Source organism: Scomber japonicus, chromosome 5, assembly GCF_027409825.1.
Source record: "Scomber japonicus isolate fScoJap1 chromosome 5, fScoJap1.pri, whole genome shotgun sequence".
Taxonomy (NCBI): Eukaryota; Metazoa; Chordata; class Actinopteri; order Scombriformes; family Scombridae; genus Scomber; species Scomber japonicus.
The window spans coordinates 14,627,053-14,644,857 of NC_070582.1; the positions used below are offsets into that span (position 1 = coordinate 14,627,053).

The 17,805-nt window shown below is 39.7% G+C and overlaps 1 protein-coding gene across 2 annotated transcripts; it reads left to right on the forward strand.

The window, feature by feature from the left end:
• Window positions 1-341: 341 nt before the first annotated feature.
• Window positions 342-17,709, forward strand: appl2 (adaptor protein, phosphotyrosine interaction, PH domain and leucine zipper containing 2). Of its 2 annotated transcripts, none has more exons than XM_053319565.1 (21): window positions 342-459; window positions 2,503-2,601; window positions 4,315-4,374; window positions 5,026-5,097; window positions 6,991-7,078; window positions 7,379-7,420; window positions 7,518-7,576; window positions 7,994-8,140; window positions 8,390-8,472; window positions 8,680-8,844; window positions 10,489-10,677; window positions 10,770-10,812; window positions 11,082-11,138; window positions 12,253-12,347; window positions 13,045-13,200; window positions 13,416-13,468; window positions 13,633-13,807; window positions 14,282-14,318; window positions 14,440-14,595; window positions 14,710-14,757; window positions 15,521-17,709. In XM_053319565.1, exons 1-21 carry the CDS (start codon window positions 403-405, stop codon window positions 15,650-15,652), a joined length of 2,013 nt encoding a protein of 670 aa, XP_053175540.1. In that variant the 5' UTR covers window positions 342-402; the 3' UTR covers window positions 15,653-17,709. The 2 variants fall into 2 exon arrangements, with proteins under 2 accessions (XP_053175540.1, XP_053175541.1); XM_053319566.1 differs by having other exon boundaries at window positions 8,692-8,844.
• The last annotated feature ends 96 nt before the right edge of the window (window positions 17,710-17,805 follow it).

The window sequence follows — 17,805 nt, forward strand, 5'->3', positions numbered from 1 at the left end:
CCTGGATATAAGTTAAGTGGCAATTATTTCATTTTGAACTCTGTAATTCTTCTTGTGACCACATGGGGTCAGTGTTTACACTAAAATGGTAAAACGGTAAACGTAGACTGTCATGTATCACTAACTGTCTGTCGAGGCCTTGATATTTAACACATAACATATCAAAAACAGAAGCTAACTAAATACAAACTCATAAATTAGCTAGTTGAGATTTAAACTGTTGTTTTTCATTGTGCTCTGACCTTGTCACTAGTTGATCTTAACGCTAAATGGATGAGATCAACCTCGGCCCGCCTCCAACTCCTTCGTGTACCATTCAGTCGCGCACAGACCTCTGGGAAACTGAGTCCAAGCACTAAATAATTCAAGCTCCCATTCCCCTTCTCCTCCACCGCTAACAAGATGCCGGCCGTACATCACAAACTGCTTCTGGAGGACGCCTTACAGGACAGTCCTCAGGTAGGCCTGTGCGGGTTTTTATCACATTTAAAGACACAATTGCCACATAAAAAGGCGTTAGGAGCTGTGAAGTTGGCGTCGAAGCCCAGACAGGATCCTGTTCCCGTTGTAGGCTGTTTCCACTGGTCGATGACAGCTCTCAATTGTCACATCGTTGTGGGAATTAAATGCTGTGTCTGGAGTGGCTACACCCTCCTGCTGTAAACAATGTTCAAGTGTAAATTACTGGTCCTAATGATCGGCGTTAGTGCGTATATGTTGTAGTTTAATTGCTATTGCTAGTCACAGGGCTTTCCTCTCTCTCTCTCTCTCTCTCTCTCTCTCTCTCTGCTAGAGGTAATATTCTGGTGTAATCTCACATTCACAGTCATTTTGAGGATATTACGATCATATAGCTCAAACAGAGTCACTCTGCTGTCTGTGACTTGTTTATTTACATCATGTCGCATGAAGTTGGACCCTTTTTCTGGAGCCATACTGGGCCTGATCCACAGGATGTAGGAGGGGTTTCCATTATCGGACTCCACTGGAATTAGTCAATAGGCTCCAACAGGGCAGCAGTGGTAGCTGTCAGTGGTTAATATACCATATTGTTTGATGCTTACGTGTCTATAAAACAGTATGGAAGTTGTTTACCCAGCCCTAGGCCTCATGCATGATGGTGATGTGAAATGCAAGACAGTGAGGAGTCTTTGTTATTATGCACATCTAATATAGTCTCTATAGTCGGTTGCATCACCCTTTATCTAAACAGGGCTGACCTCTTTGATGGTTGTGTGTAAGTGCAACCCGTGCTGGAGGCTCTTTTTTCTATTTACATTTGTGGCTTTCCAAAAATGCAGTTGTGTTTATTCAAGAAATAGGTCTGGTCTTATAGCAAAATGTCAACACAGCTTTATTCTAGGGAGGGTCCAGCATTATATATGATCATTTATTTTCCGTCTTAATCCCTCTGTGGCAAAAGTCAACTGGAGTGAATTGACAACAGACTTTAGCAGATGGGTGTGTTCCTATTAGCTAGGTCAGTATGTATCTGCCCTGCCTTGCTGCACCTGTTTAAGGGAGAAAAAAACTACACCCAAACAGGATTTCCAGCCTGCAGTAAAATCATTATGTATTTAGTTTCACTTTATAACAGCATGTCAATATGTCTCTGAGTCCTGAAGCTACTCTGATTTCTTCCTCTCACTCTCTCCACTTGCAGCAATGTTCCTATAGGTCTCAGGTTACAGGTGCCAACCAAATCTGATTCAAATGATGTTTCTTTTTAGCATAGGCACTATACTTGTGTAGTATATTGTTGTCAGTAAAACAGGTAACAGATAACAGGAACATTAAACACAATAATCACAACATGCCCAGCTCCACCTGAATTGTCCTAGTGACCCAATAAACACACCCACTTGCTTATCACTTATGATTACATTAAATGACAAAACTCTTTTGAAGAGCAGTATTTATGATTAGGGTTGCTAATGATTAACTTACATTTCATTAGTGATTCAATAATTCACTCTTATTATCTGATAATTTGTCTTTGAATTGCTTGCTTTGTCTGATCAACAGTCCTAAATCTCACAAATATTCAGTTTACTAACATATAACAAATCCTCATATTGGTGAAAGTAGAACCAGAGAATGTTTTGCTTGAGAAATTATTGAAATGATTGCTCAATTTAGAGCTGCAACTAACAGATGTTTTCATCAATGTCAGAAAGTGGTGAAACACAGGTTCCCAGTTCCCAAGGTGACATCCTCAAATGTCTTGTTGTGTCCAGGCATACAATAATGAAGCAGTCTAGTTGCTTAAAAAACTACTCGAACGAACGAATCAGCAACTATCAAAATAGTAATAGTTGACAACTACCTGATTAATCAAGTACTGTAATTGTTGCAGCTTTAAATCGATAATTAATAATAATTTAATAATAGTTTTATGTTGATTAATTGATTGACTAATTATTTAATCTCTATTTACAATGACCTAACTATTGTCTTTCTTAATTGTATTCATAATAAGTGTGTAAATGTTTTGTCCTACAGACTCGTTCCTTGCTCAGTGTGTTTGAGGAAGATGTTGGTATGCTCACAGACTACACCAACCAGCTGCTACAATCCATGCAGCGTGTGTTTGGAGCTCAGGTACCAAACTACACACACACACACACACACACACACACACACACACTCTCTCTCTCTCTCTCTCTCTCTCTCTCTCTCTTCCCAAAGCTGTGTGAAGGTCTGTCAAGCAGCCATGTCCGCTCAAGCTGAGAACACAATGAGAAATATTTTATGCATCATTTCATTACTGAATCATAATTGTATTTGGAAATTCAGTCTTGACCTGTTTGTGTGTGTGTGTGTGTGTGTGTGTGTGGCAAAGTAATCTAAGCTCAAAGGTCCAATTAGTGAGCTGAGAATCTTTTGTTAACGAGTTTTGCAACTTAAAAGGTGCCTTAATACTATGCTCTGTTATTTACTTATTGTGTGGGTATGGATTTGAAAAGTGTGATTTTCTGTGTGGAGGATGACAGCTCAATGAGCATCATGTTCAAATGTTGCAGTCATGGTGTACAGTATGTTTCTGATGTTCTCCTGAAGACTCACGTAACTTTACCTTAAAACCTTTTGCAATAAAACTTTTTCCTGTCTTTATTCAAGACTGTGGTCTTTCAATTTGAGAGCATGATTTATTGATTTTTTTAAGATTGTGTAATTTGTTCCCTCAAACCCTTGGCCTCAAACTCAAGTATTTCCTACGTTTACTTTCTACTTGCAAACAGGCTGATTCTGTGTGCTTGTGAAACTTTCCTCAGATTTTTATTCTGGTCTTCCAACTTTGGGGGGTTCATCCACTCCCGCCCTCCAGAGCTTTATTAAATGTACTTCACTTGCTTTCTTTATGCTTTTTGGATAAAAGGACAATTAATCGTGTTTCACAAACTAGCTAACTAACTGAGTGTGAGGAGAAGGGCTGAAGCTGGAGCAGGATTTCTATGCAAGCAACAACACATCTTAGCACAAGCATACAGTTTGAACAGAAGCCGAACAAATCTGAATGCAAACAGGGGCTATTTAAGTGCAAGGGCATGGTTTTAAAGCTACCCTTACCTTTGTTACATTTTTACACATTTTTTTGTTTAGGTTAAAATGCTATTATTAAGTTAATGGCACTCTAAAATGTTAGAGGCATAGAAAGTCATCATTATTCCATTCTCATATGGTTCTGTGAAAACTCTGACCAATCATATCATTCGGACCGAATGATATAACCCCACCCGGAAGAGAGCCTGTTGTAGGTCTACAGCATTATAATACATCCATGATCCACAGAGATACCAGTAAACAGACAGTAGCGACTGACAATGGCCGACGAAAGCGGGCCACGACTTCCACCTCCAGCCGCTCCCACGGGGAAAAAGAAAACTATATCAGTAGTGCACGTTCACGGAGGTGGTGGAGGGGAAGGGAGTGCGGGGGTGGGACATAGGAGGGAGGAGGGGTTGTTGCTGTTCAAGTTTTTTCAAAGTGCTGTGTGAAATGCAAGAAAGGTAAGAGTAGCTTTAAGGGAAATAATTACAAAATCCGAATGTGAAATTAATAGATCATACTCTGAAATTAAAAGACCACAGTCTTGAACAAAGACAGGAAATATTTTCTGAGTCAATTATAATCCACTTGTACAGTAGAGTTGGCATTTATATGACCTATCACCTTGTGCTTTTTGGAGGAATGTGAACCCTGATTCACCTGATATTTCTTCACTTCCTTGAAGAGAGAATGATTTACAGAGATGCTTCAGTAATCCAGTTTATTAACTTTCTAACTTTTTCCCCTCTATCTTTTCCCTTACAGAGTGAGATGGGATTGGCAACAGAGCAGCTCTCACAGCAACTTCTGGATTATGAGAAGAAAGTAAGTACAGTATGGGTGTCATGATGGTGACTTAATGCCTCATGTACATGCATCGTTAATTTGGGTGAATATCTCAGGTCACTTTGCTAAATAGCTTGTGAGGCGCTGCTCAGCTAATTATTAGCCTACTTATCAGATATTTTTCGAAGTGTGCATTTGTCTACCACACCTTATAATTGCAAGTGCGTTCTGTGAAATCTCTGCATTAAAAGAACCTTGTAGTAGAAGTGCCTCCCTGCTGGTAACCTATCATGCAGTAGTGGCTTGTTTTATGTAGCGAACAAAAAGTTTAAACAAAAAAAAGAAGATCCTAAGGTCCCCACAGCAAGTCTATTAAATCATGATGTAGGATCTATGGGTCAGCTGCCTTCGTTGGAACATGTTGATTAGAGTAGATGTTGGATTGGAAAAAACTTCAGTGTACTGTAATGGATGCACTTGCCCTGTGTATAGTTTTAATGACAAACAAAACAAAGCCTAAAGCTTAACATCTTTGCATGTGGTGTATTAGCATCATTGGCACCATTTCACAAAGAGATGTGCCAGAATTGCTGGCAGAACAGGGTATTTTTAAATTCATGGCTCCAGTCTATACTACATTATGCAGTTTTGTGGTTTAAACTAGTCTCCATTCCCTTTTTTTCTGTCTAGAATTTTGCCCTTGGAAAAGGCGATGAAGAGGTTATCACCACGCTGCAGAACTTTGCCAAAACTGTAGGGGAGGTGAGGCTTGTGTTTGCAATTTTCTTGTTTTCAGTATGTGCACTCAGAGCAGAGGAGAAGGATGATAAACTACTGTTCAGTCAGTAGTTAGTTTTTTTTCATGTTACAAAGCATATTGCACCTGCACTCCCCTAGCACAATGGCAAAAATGACCTCGAATGAAAGACTTGAGTATTATCCTCCCTGTAAGACTGGAACCGATTCTATGGGGCTAAGAGGGGACCAGTGATGTGGATATGATGCCTATCACACCGGATGAATGGATGGAGGAAGGCAGCAGTGGGAGGAAGAATGGATGGATGAAGGAGGGCTGTGTAGGCTCAAGTATATAGACAAAACAGATGGGCCTGTCACTTTCAGCCATGGGGGTTCACAGGTCTGCCCAGTCAGCACTCAACAGGATTCATAACACACACTTGCACACACACATATGCTCAGAGGACACAGGTTGATTGTTTGTTTGACCTTACCTTATCGTGTACAGAACTCATTTCACAGCTAGAATTAGGTCTGCTAGCACACCTAATCCTGTGAACTTTAGCACTTGCTAAATCGCTCCGATTAAAATGGTTGTCAGCTTGTAAAATGATGGAGTGTAGCTTGTTAATGCGCATTAAGAAGTATTGCAGGCTTTGCTTGTATATACAATATATGTACTGCACCTCAGGAGACCTATCTGTTCAACTCCTGAAATGTGTAAACAACATAACAGTCCTTGGCCTTGTCCGAGAAGGAGAGGAGCCTGCATACAGGCAGACAGGAGGTTGAACAGCTGGTGCAGTCACAACAACCTGGAACTGAACATACTCAAAACTGTGGCGATAATAGTGGACTCCAGGAGGAGACCCCATCACTGCTCCCTTTCACCATACTCCCAGCACTCTGTTGGCTGTGGAATCCTTCAGATTTCTGGGATCTACAATCTCCAAGGACCTGAAGTGGGAGTCCAGCATCGACAGAGTCATCCAAAAGGCCCAGCTGAGGATCTGTGTCCTGCGTCAGCTCAGGAAACACAACCTTTACTCAGGCGCTGCTGATCCAGTTCAAATCTGTTCTCTGCACTTCCATCATCTTCTGGTTTGGATCAGCCATCCAACAGGACACAAACAGACTACAACAGAAGGTCAGGTCTGCAGAAAAGATTATTAGTACCGACCTGCTCACCATCCAGGATTTTTAAACCCCCAGAGTCAGGAAACAGACAGGGAAATCACAGCAGATCCTTCATAAACTGTTCCAACTTCCTCCCTCTGATACAGAACACTGCACACCAAAACCACCAGGCACAGGAAGTTCCTTCCCCCTCCCTGTCACACTTATGAACACTTAACTCACTATGGCACTGTGTAATTACTCTGGACCACGTTAAAACCCACTGTACCCACAAATTACACAATTTGTATTTTGGTCTAAAATACAAAATGTACAATACTTTGCACCATCTACTTTAACTGTGAATAAGCTGTATGCTGTACATTACCACCTACTACAGAGTATGTATATAAATTGATTAATAAACTTTTTTTTAACTACTATTTAATAAGCCAGAATTCCTTGTATGTGTAAACATACTTGGCCAATAAAGATGATTCTGATATGCAGTCGCGTTTCCAATATCAGATTTAACAGCAGGGTTTATTATTGAAAAGTATTGTTCTACAATATGAGCTTTATATGATGTTGGGGAGCCATAGTCTGCAGTTCTACACACATTTCCCTGAAAATGTTACTTTCCTGCTTGCTGCAGGGAAAATCTGGCAGCAAATGTCACTGTACATATTAAAATGAACTGAAATCCCTCAAGATGTTTGGCTAGGATACATCTTCTGTTTGTGTCCTTCTGCAGTGCTTGATATATTTGTGTAATCTGTTTTGTGTCTCTGTGTCGTCCAGCTGAACTCGCTCCACTCTGAGCTAGCCAACCAGATGGCTGACAGCATGGTCTTCCCCTTGATCCAGTTCCGAGAGAAAGACCTCACAGGTAGGGATATACACATACACACACATGAACACACTCTGTCACACTACAAAAACTCAGTATCATAGATCATTTTTTTATTGTAATATTGCAGATAATTATCAGTCTGTGTGCTATAATTGTATTAAGTATATTGATTTTATATTTTTCCAAAATATACAAAACAGGATTTTGTGTTCATCAGCCAACTCTAAAATATAGTGGATTCAGTCTGTACAACATTTAAAAAATCAATATTGTATTTTCTAAGACGTGGATTTATTGTAGGTATCATAACAATTTACCATATGTTGAATTTCGCAGAGATAAGCACACTGAAAGAAATATTTGGCATCGCCACTGATGGTAAGTACATATCTTAACAAAGTTCAGAATTGGATCACACAAATTAGGTTTTGTAGTTACTCTCTGGTCCTCATGTCTACCCTCTACTTGCCTGCAGAGCACGAGGCAGCTATGGTCAAGTACAGCAGATTGCCCAAGAAGAAAGAGAACGAGAAGGTACAGCAGAGTTACTGTAAAGTGCTTTGTCACTTCAACTGATGGAGCTTTTTTCCCCATCGATCACAGGCTGTAAAAGGCCTTATTGTGCAGTAGTGCTCTGGCAATGGGAGTGTTTTATAGGAATTTGAAACACAAATAAGTGGTATTAAATATTCATCTACTGGCAGGCTCTGCTGTTGTAGTAAGATTGTTGCAACAATGTGCACTATAATGGCTGCAAAGATAAGATTCCTCTGTTATTTGTTTCTGTTGAATGTGTCTGCATGTCTGCTTGGACGTAGAAGATAATGCGACTGTGTTGCTTATTTGTATGTTGGTGAGAGTAGAACAAATATTTACATATTTATGAGTGTGTGTGCAGACCTTGATAGCGAGTTTATGCCGGACATGTTTAACCCTCTCCTGTCTGGACAGCTGAAGTCAGACTTGGTGAAGGAGGTGGCGTACACCAGAAGGAAGCAGCACCAGGCCTCACTTCAGTACTACTGCGCCCTCAACGCCCTGCAGTATCGTAAGAGAGTAGCTATGCTCGAACCCATGCTAGGCTACACACAGGCACAGGTACTTACTGCAGCTACTGTACTGCTGACCTACAAACTGGTCAAACATCATTATCATATTCAAATTGAACTGAGTACTGTACACAAGTATGAAACAATGTATTCTTGTATCCAAAGGCCTGAGCCAGTAAACACATGAAATGACTATTTTCAGTTTCTAGAAATGTTTATTACTTAAAAATGCCAACTGTAACAATGAAATAAGATACTACTGTATATCAATGAGCCACTATAATCTCTTCTCTCTTAGATCAGCTTCTTCAAGAAAGGCATTGAGCTGGTGTCAAAGAAGATGGATAACTTTCTCTCCTCTGTGTCCAACATGACACAAAGGTAAAGACCATCTTATAATTATTCATATGATCCTTAATGTGAATAACCTCATTCATTTTCTACGATTTCATATTTTTGGTCAGCCTTTCTATGATGTTACAGATTACTGTTTCATTTTAAGCATCCATTGCTGTGAATCCTTTATTTTCATGCTCAATATGTTTCTGTTTCTGAAATTCATTTTTGATGGACCTTGCCTGTATTAAGTGTTCTGTCTAGTATCCAGGCCCAGCTAGATGCAGAGGCGGAGGTCATGCGTGTGTCCCAGAGGGAGTTTCTGTCAGTGGAGGACACTGTCTATATGCCCGATAAGGACAGTGAGCCCGTCAATCGCACGCTTATCCAGAAGGCCGGCTACCTCAACATTAGAAAGTAAGATTAATTACACTCATTACTGCCCTATGTTGAATACAAGGACACTTCCTTTGTGTTCCTAGCTTGTTGATATGGTAAGAGATGTCATTGAAGAAAATAGATTGAACAATTGAGGAGCAAGCTTTGAATCCGTCCTCATTTTACATATGTGACATTTCAGTGTTTGGTTTGTTTGGGAATCTAATGTGGTCGATGAAGTAATCAATATATGGCAATAACAGTAGATTCTGAATGTCTACAAATGACCAAATGCAATTGAGAAAAGCATTTTGCTCCTCTTGCTTAAGCTGCTCAAAATATGCATGAGCACAGTAAACAATGAGTCTGTCACAGGAGACGAGGTGGGTCAGGTGACACATTGACAGTGTGCGCTGTCAGCTTATTGCAGATTGGATGTATGAGAAGTGAAACTTCCTTAATGGTTTTGGGTGGGGTAGAACTGCAGCGTAGCCAGCAATGTGATTTAGTGAAATGTCAGAGCTGCCAAACTCGTGTCTCTCCCTCATATATACATCCAAAGTCTTTGACAAATGTCTATGACACCAGAGAAAAGGTTTCCACAGTATGCCATTCTGTTTAATGACACACTGCGAGCAGCCTCAAACGCTTGTCAAATGGAGCTGAGTCCAGAGAACATTTGCTATTTCGAATACTCTCTCAACATAACGGTCTGAATCACCCACAGCAGCATGAGATATACACTTCAATATTAATCAAAGTAAATTCATTTGGGAACCTTAACCCTTTTTTTTAAACAGAAAGCTGAAGGCTCACAGATGAGCAGTTCAAATGAGTTATACACATGTAGCTTTGTTTCCTAGAGAAGTGACTCAGCTAAATAGCATTTTAGTTCATGTAGAGTTTACTTTTTTTTTTTTACACAGAAACCATTATAGCCAAGACAAAACAGCTGTGCATGGAGAGAGCTAAAAAAAAAAACAGACCGAAAAGGGATTGATGGCTACTTAATCACATACTTGTGAAAGAGATTTGTGTGAAAAAAAATTGAAAATAGGGGATGTAGGTTTGGAAAGATCATGACTGATGTGACTGATTTATTTTTATTCATTTTTTCAGTATTTTTTTTTTTTTTTTTGGTAAATGAAAATGAACAGGTGTGGGAAATGTGAATCTCCAAGCAATATTACCATAAACAAGATATAAATACGCAACACTAATTTTAAGTTACCAAAAAAAAGGATTCTGAAACACATATGATGTGAGTTTTGAACAAATTGACTGAGTATGATATTTCCTGTCAAGACTATCATCACTGGTAAAGAATAAATACATAATAAATACAATGACAATGGACCTGTTTTCTCTTTATGGTATGTTTATGTGTTTTTGTTCCAATATTCTCTATTACTAAACTTGTTAGAGGACAAGAACTTCTTATAATAAACTTCTTGCATATCCTGATTTTGGCTGAATTCATTTGTAAGCCAGATGGTAGTCATGCAGTCCTGACACATCCAGCCTTAAATGTTTGACATTCTTATTCTTCACGTTGCCCTCCTCGCCTATTAAAATGTTCCATTATTCCATTGGTGGCAGGAGAAGCTATCACTCTGGTTATTAAAATCTCACTGCAACACTTACCTTACTTACACTGTCTGCCCATTCTTGTCTGTGCTCCAGTAAAACAGGCCTAGTGACCACAGCCTGGGACCGACTGTACTTCTTCACCCAGGGAGGAAACCTCATGTGTCAGCCACGGGGGGCGGTGGCGGGGGGCATGGTGCTGGACTTGGACAACAGCTCTGTCATGGCCGTGGAGTGCGAGGACAGACGTTACTGTTTTCAGATAACCTCCCCCTCAGGAAAAACGTATGTCCACTTCACTACATATGAAACTAATACACAATAACATAAGTGAGACTTTACTGTTAACTTTCTTTGTTTTCACTGATTAATTCCAGGTCAATGATTCTACAAGCTGAGAGCAAAAAGGAATATGAAGAAGTAAGTGTTAAAAGCAGCCATTGAAGCCGATGTGTTTTAATCTTCTTTATTGCTTTACATCTTCATACCCAAAGATATCTGCTGGTACTAGTATCAGTCATAGAACAAAGGAGGAGCTGTCAAGACTCATTTGTGTGGTTTTTATATCTGGTTTTGTGCTTGGACACATCTGACTGGCCTGTCACAGCTGGTATCAGTCAATTGATGTCAGCCGGTTCGTGTCTGAGCGAGAGGTAGTCCTAATGTAGATCTCTGTATTTCTTTCTCAGTGGATTTGCACGGTGAACAACATCTCCAGACAGATCTACCTGACCGACAACCCAGAGGTAACACACACACACACACACACACACACACGCACACACACACCAAAGACAACAACTAAACTAGACATCTACAGTACAAATTAAATTTTAAGAAAGCCAAACTCTAAATTGGAAACATATAGATCTTGGTTTTTAAACCTTCACTCATGTTTAATAAGGGGCACTTATTATGGAACTCCTGCTTTCTCTGAAGTGTTTTTCAGTGAACTGCCTCACAGCTGTTGTTGCGTTTACCTCTTTACAATCCTAGAATCCTGGCTCTAAGAAAATGTTTATTCTCCAGAGCTAAGCCCGATTCCTCGCCAGCTTTGTGTTACAAACAGACAGTTTCTGTGTCTGAAACCATTCATGCTTTCACTTATTTATTTTCCCTACATGATAACCACTCAGCAGTGTACTGTAGAGCAAATAATTACAGATTTCATCACCTATCATTATTTTGTGTCACTGCCACTGATGAGTGTAGTGTCACGCAACTGTAAATTATGCATCAATCATTGGAGGAGTGTGGGATGGTTAACAGAAAGGTGCATACTTGTACATGCAGTTATGTTCAGGCCATTTTGAGAATTATTGAGAGTGCTGCACAGGATTCAGACACTCATAAAAAAGGTTATTGCAAATATAGTGGAGTAAATAGTAAGAACAGAACTATTTCAGGCAGGGAAATGGTTGTGATGACAGATTTTTTCTTTATTTTATCTCTTAAGGGTGCAAAGCTGCATGGATTCACCCTCATTTGTTCCAATTCTCCTCTTAATTAGTTGTTAATTATTTTATTTAAACAAGAATTGATCGTCCATGATGTTGTTACCACTAATTAGATTTAAGCAACACAGAAAGACCCATTTTGGACCTCAGACTTCACTAACTTCCTTATGTCCTTGTAAATAAGGAAAACTGCAGCTGCTTTTGAGAGATTAATGCTGGTGATCAGACACTGTTTATTGTACACAGAAGAAAACACGAGGTTGAGATAACACATGGAACCGCTGAGAGTCAGGAGATGAGGTTAAAGCTTGATGTTTTAAATGTTTTAGGCATGTTAACAGAGTCTGTAGTTTTATCATGAGTCATACACTGATGCAGAGATTTTGCATGTTTTTGTTGTCAGGCTGTGGCCATCCGACTCAACCAAACCGCCATCCAGGCAGTCACCCCCATCACCAGCTTTGAGAAGAGACAAGAAGGCTCACCTAACCCTGACAGGTCAGACATGTTGTGTTCATGACAGTTTAAGATGTAAAGTTAATCATTTACAAAGCTTGAGCCATTGAGTCATTTTGATCTGTATGCAATGTGTTTTTTAGCTAATTATGCCAGTATTTATTGTAAAGTACCTACCAGCTCATCTTTAATGTGATGATCAACATACCATTGGTAGCTTGTTTACTTCAGTGCTCTTTTCTTATGATTCATCTACTAAACTATACTATGTAATCTGTTGATTTATGAATGCAAAATATGTTGAAATAGCCGGCTATATTCCTGTTACTATTTCAGGTGGTCGTGTCATATTATACAAGTTTGTCCAGTTCAAACTCACATTTGGCTGCAGATCATTTAAAATACTACAAAGTTAGTTCAAGCAGAGTGTATTGTACTCGGTGGCCTTTATAAACTCTGGTACTCTGCTGATTCCTAATGCCAACAGCTTCTTCTAATCTTTCTTATTGTTGTCTTACTAAAATGACCATTTAAGTTTAATTAAGTAGGTATCTTCTGAAACATCTTTCTAGTATTCTAGTATGTATTTTCAGTACAAATGTCCACTGCTGGACTGTAGATTTTATCCTTAGATAGACTTGAAAAATATGTCAAAGAAATTGTGCTCAGTAGTGGATGTTTTTGGGTTTACGTTAATTCCTTGAAACTCATCTTCATGTTGTTTGTCTCATCCCTATAGAGCAAAGCCAGGAGGTATACATGCTGCTGGCAGCGGTTCCCAGAAGACAGGGGCTGCTCCGGAACCAGAGGACCTGATAGCCCCCGGCACGCCAATTCAGTTTGACATCATGCTGCCAGCCTCTGAGTTTCAGGACCAGAACAGGGGCGGGGGGAGGTGAGAGGACAAGTGGGGCAGGAAGTTTGTGTGGGTGCATGTTTCTGAGAAACAAGGATCAAGTCCTGATGCTAATTTCCTGAAAGTTGGCCTCATGTTGATTAATTATATAATTTATTATATAATTTCCAGGAAGCGGAATGCGTCTTAATGACTCAATGCAAGGGTTTAATTGTTTTTTTTCCTTGTGTGCGTGTGTGCTCCCTTCCTGACAGACGCACAAATCCATTTGGAGAAACGGACGATGATTGTTCCACAGAAAGTGACGGTAATCATTTTCCTCATCCTACTGCAATTTAATGGCTCTCTCACGCACTATTTGATTTCAGCTTAACGTTTTGACTAAGTTTGTGTACTCTCCTGCATGACTCTCTTTGTGTGTTAATGCTGCTGACGTGTGCCTATGTGGGTGATGTTTGTGTACTTCTGCAGACTCCCTCCTACAGCAGGTATTTGCTGTGCGCTTCCTGGGTTCCATGGCGGTGCGCTGTGGCAACAATCAGGAAGTGATCTATGAGGCCATGAGGCAGGTGCTGGCTGCTCGAGCCATCCACAACATCTTCAAGACTACAGAGTCCCACCTCATGGTCACCAGCAGTAGCCTCAGGTAAACTTTATAACATATTTATGAAGTGTTACATATGTCACCTTAAAGGACAGGATGACATTTAGAAGCGACTGAGTGAGCACCAGCGTATCGTAGACTTCAATTAATGTTGACTGGTATTTGGTGATGCATCCAGTTACAAGTGTCCCACCTGCACAATAGAGTACTATAAAGAGCAAAAACCTTCTGAGGTGTCATCAAAGCAACTGTGATTCCGCTTCGGTCATCCAGTGAAAACAAGTGATGCCTGTATAACCAGTGATTGACGTTCACATTTGTAGATATGTAAAAGCTTGCTAACAAAAACAGAATAAAAATTCAAGCTGCAAGCAGCATTGGGCGGGACCTCGCATCCTTGCCCACGTCGGGCCGTCGTGGACTCCTCGCCCTCTTGCCTTTCGGCTCGGTCAAGGCTGAAGTAGCTCTGTGGTGTTTTTATTATTCCTGTAAAAGTCTTTGTTATATCTTTTATAGGTTGATTGACCCTCAGACTCAAGTTACAAGAATAAGTGTAAGTATCACATACGTATGAGTTTTTTCTATTTGTTTCTATCAAGATGTCAGTCATATTTTCTGTAATTCAACCCTTTTTAACCCCCCCCTCACACCTCTCACTACTCTTTGTGTTTCAGTTCCAGCTTGGAGAGGTGTGTCAGTTTGCGGCCCACCAAGAGAATGGGAGGCTGATGGGATTCGTGGTTGAGGGCAGTGATTGGAGTGAAGTAGATGAAGAGGGAGAGCCCTCGTTCAGCGCCTTCGTCTTTGAGAGCAACACAGAGGGAGAAAAGGTCTATACACAGAACACTGGCACTTTGTCAGAAACGGGCAACATATTAACATAACTGATTCCAAGTGTACACTGAATGATCTTTAAAGTTGATTCTTTGTTTATTTATTCACAGATATGCTACACCATAAGCTTGGCAAAGGATATTACAGAAGCCAAGAAGGTAACATCATCATAGAAACATATTGAAAACTGTTGCTTTTAAATTAAAACCCTCAAGGCTTTATGATACAGCAGCTGATTTTATTAGCATAAATAATAAGGACCTGTTTTTCGTAGCGTTAATGTGACGTAAGTGATTTCTTCTTTATGGGTGAATGTTTATTCATCACGCTGAGGATTACTCCGCCCTGAAAAGTTTTATGGCAGAGCCTTCCAATTTTTTGACAGACTGTGTTACAAATGGGGTCATAGAGTTAAAAAAATGAGTACATTGACCACAGAGAGGGAGGGGGAGATAAATGGCAGATGTCAGTGAGATGCGTTACAGGAATTGTAAGATCCAGTGTGGAGCTCGACTCTAGAGATTGAAAATAGGAAATATCTGTGCCTCTGCTGCTTGACCATGCTTTTTAAAATCTTTGACAAGTTCCATGTAAGTACAATACTAAATCCCCTTTAAGTTACTGACACTACTTCATTTTAGGCTTTAATCTTTGTGGAGATACAATGTGTATTAAATACTAAATCTGAGTCTTAAGTACTTTTTAGGTTTTACAACACTGAATTACAATTTTTTCATGTCACAGTGAAAACCAAATTCTCGATAATTAAGATAGAGATAGATAGAGATATTATTGAAGATAAGTAGGGACACAACTGCTAGACGGAGTTGGTCTACATTTTCCCTGCCAATTAGCAAGTCCACATATTAGGGACAGACTGATCAATTTACACGTTTTTATTTCCTTTTTTCCTTTAACAAGGACCCTGAGGCTCTGGCTCAGCTGATGAAGAACATGCCTCTAACCAACGATGGTAAATTCCTTCTGCTGGAGCCTGAGACCAGCGACACTAGTGACGGAGGCGGACAAGAAGACCTGGAGTCTGAGGCCTAGCCCCTGTCAAAAAACAACAAAAAACCCACAACCAAGACCAGGGCCACGTTCCGACTTTTGCCCAGGAGAGGAGGCTTTCCCGGGATAAACGTCTCATCATGACCCCTAGCTGTAACTCTGGTACTGGTAACACCCATATTAGAAAGTGTAGTTAACTTTCACCAACCCTGATTTATTGCAGCTTCAGTTTTGCTGCTGTAGTGAAAGAAAGCAGAGAACTCTGGCAGGGGGGTTGCCTCGACCAAAAAGCACATCTCTTGGGAACTCCCATTAGATCTGCTTTTCCAAGGTCACATTGTAGCATGGGTCTGTGGATTTGGTACTGAGTTTTGTCTTTTTCTTACACATAAAAAGGGACACCATATAGGTACTGATCATGTTTCATTGTCTTCTAATTTCCCTGGCAGTTTAACAGATGTTGATGAATCATTAGCTTCAGATTAGGTTTATATTCGTTTTTTGGTTTACATAGTTTGAAGTTTATTCCTTTACCTTGTTTTACATGTTAACTTGTATGTAAGGCTCTGTATGCAACTACTTTGGCGTTATTTTCTGAATTATTCATGTACATATTGCACTTTCCGAGGTTAATATCTGTTTAATAACATTTGATGGCTACAGAATGAAGTAATTGAGAAACTTAAATGATTTAACACTCTAAAGGCTATGAAGGACATACAAAAATAAGTAAATAATCATGTCAGCTTATTTTTCATCTGAGGGATGGTGAGTGCTGCATAGCTTATTATCGTTACTCTATGTGAGCCAATGTGTCTTGAAGCAGTGGACACACTTGGCATGAGTGATTAGGCGAAACATTTTTCCTCTCTCTGCAGAGCTGTTGCACACATTTAACATTCTGACTATCTTAAACATTGTCACGATACTGAATTAATGTCATAGTTAACATAATTCTTTGCTACTTTGTTTCTTAAGATGATCTGTATGTCAGGTCCTCTATAAGCAGCCCAAATATTCTGTAGTGAAATTAAAAACTACTTTGCACTCAGTATCTTAAAAGCCTATGTAAATAAGGTCTGTTCCAGTGTCTATATGATGTTTAATCAGTCAGCTGCATTAAAAGCTTTCAGAGTCAATATGCTAGGACTGATGCGGTGCATGATTAAATAATGGTGTTCTCTCTCATTCCATTTGCAGAAGATTAAAACCTCAACACTGAGCACTGAGCTGTAACACTAAAAAGAAAATCCACTGCAATGGTACAGTAACACATGAAGCCAGGCCACAGTGAGGTATTATGTACTTCGTTGAAAAGCAATTTGTCCTTTGCTCATGCATACGAACGCTAATCAAAACAGAAGAACGAAAGGAAAAACGATTGATCCATGAAATTCTATCCTTCCCATGAGATCCTCGTGCAGATTTGTTTAGTTTCAGCCCATTTGAGCTTTAACACTAATCTCAAAAGGACAGTGAAGACCCGTGACGGACTGTGTGAATGTGACGTGTTTTGTACTGTGTTATACTGATGAGGTCAAAGCCGCTAACTTGATGTTGAAAGTTACTTTGTGTGGACCATTGTGTCTCCTTGCTTGTTATACACTACATCAAAGACAAAGTGTGGATATTTCTACAGGTGGAATAATTGAAGTAATGATCATGTTGGATTATTATAACCATTTCTCTTTTTATTGCTTGATGTAAATGCATATTGGCAGGTCTTCTGATGCTATAAAGAAAATAATGTCAATAGACTCGGATCCTCTTCCTCTGGTGTCAATCACACCATCAATCGGACTAAATAAAGTACACAAACATGCTCAATACACTAGCCTAAATAATGTCATGTTACTGATACAGCAGATACCTGTGTTGCTTTGATTGATGGCTCTGTTGCTAAAAAGAACCAAATCCTTTCACGTGGCTGCTGCAGCCTGTTATACTTCTTACAGCTGTGCTGCATAGTCTTGATATACTTTAGCTTTTTAAGTAATGCACCGTCACATAAAACCCAACAACTCAAGATGTTGAAAATATGTTTCACTAATAAAGATCCAAGAATCCACTACCCACAAGGCTTTGCACTTAATCCTAATTGTGTCCTAATTTTCTAAAATCCAATGTTAACATGCAATGTTTAATAAATATCAGTCATTTCTTTCTTACTCATGTAAATGTTGTGTTTTCTTTAC

What these genes read in the sequence shown, in the direction of transcription:
- appl2 (XM_053319565.1), top strand. Translation starts at nt 403, where the DNA reads ATGCCGGCCGTACATCACAAACTGCTTCTGGAGGACGCCTTACAGGAC. An exon ending in CCTTACAGGACAGTCCTCAG is followed by an intron (nt 460 to 2,502) that starts GTAGGCCTGTGC and finishes TTTGTCCTACAG; the next exon opens with ACTCGTTCCTTGCTCAGTGT. An exon ending in GGCTACCTCAACATTAGAAA is followed by an intron (nt 8,845 to 10,488) that starts GTAAGATTAATT and finishes TCTGTGCTCCAG; the next exon opens with TAAAACAGGCCTAGTGACCA.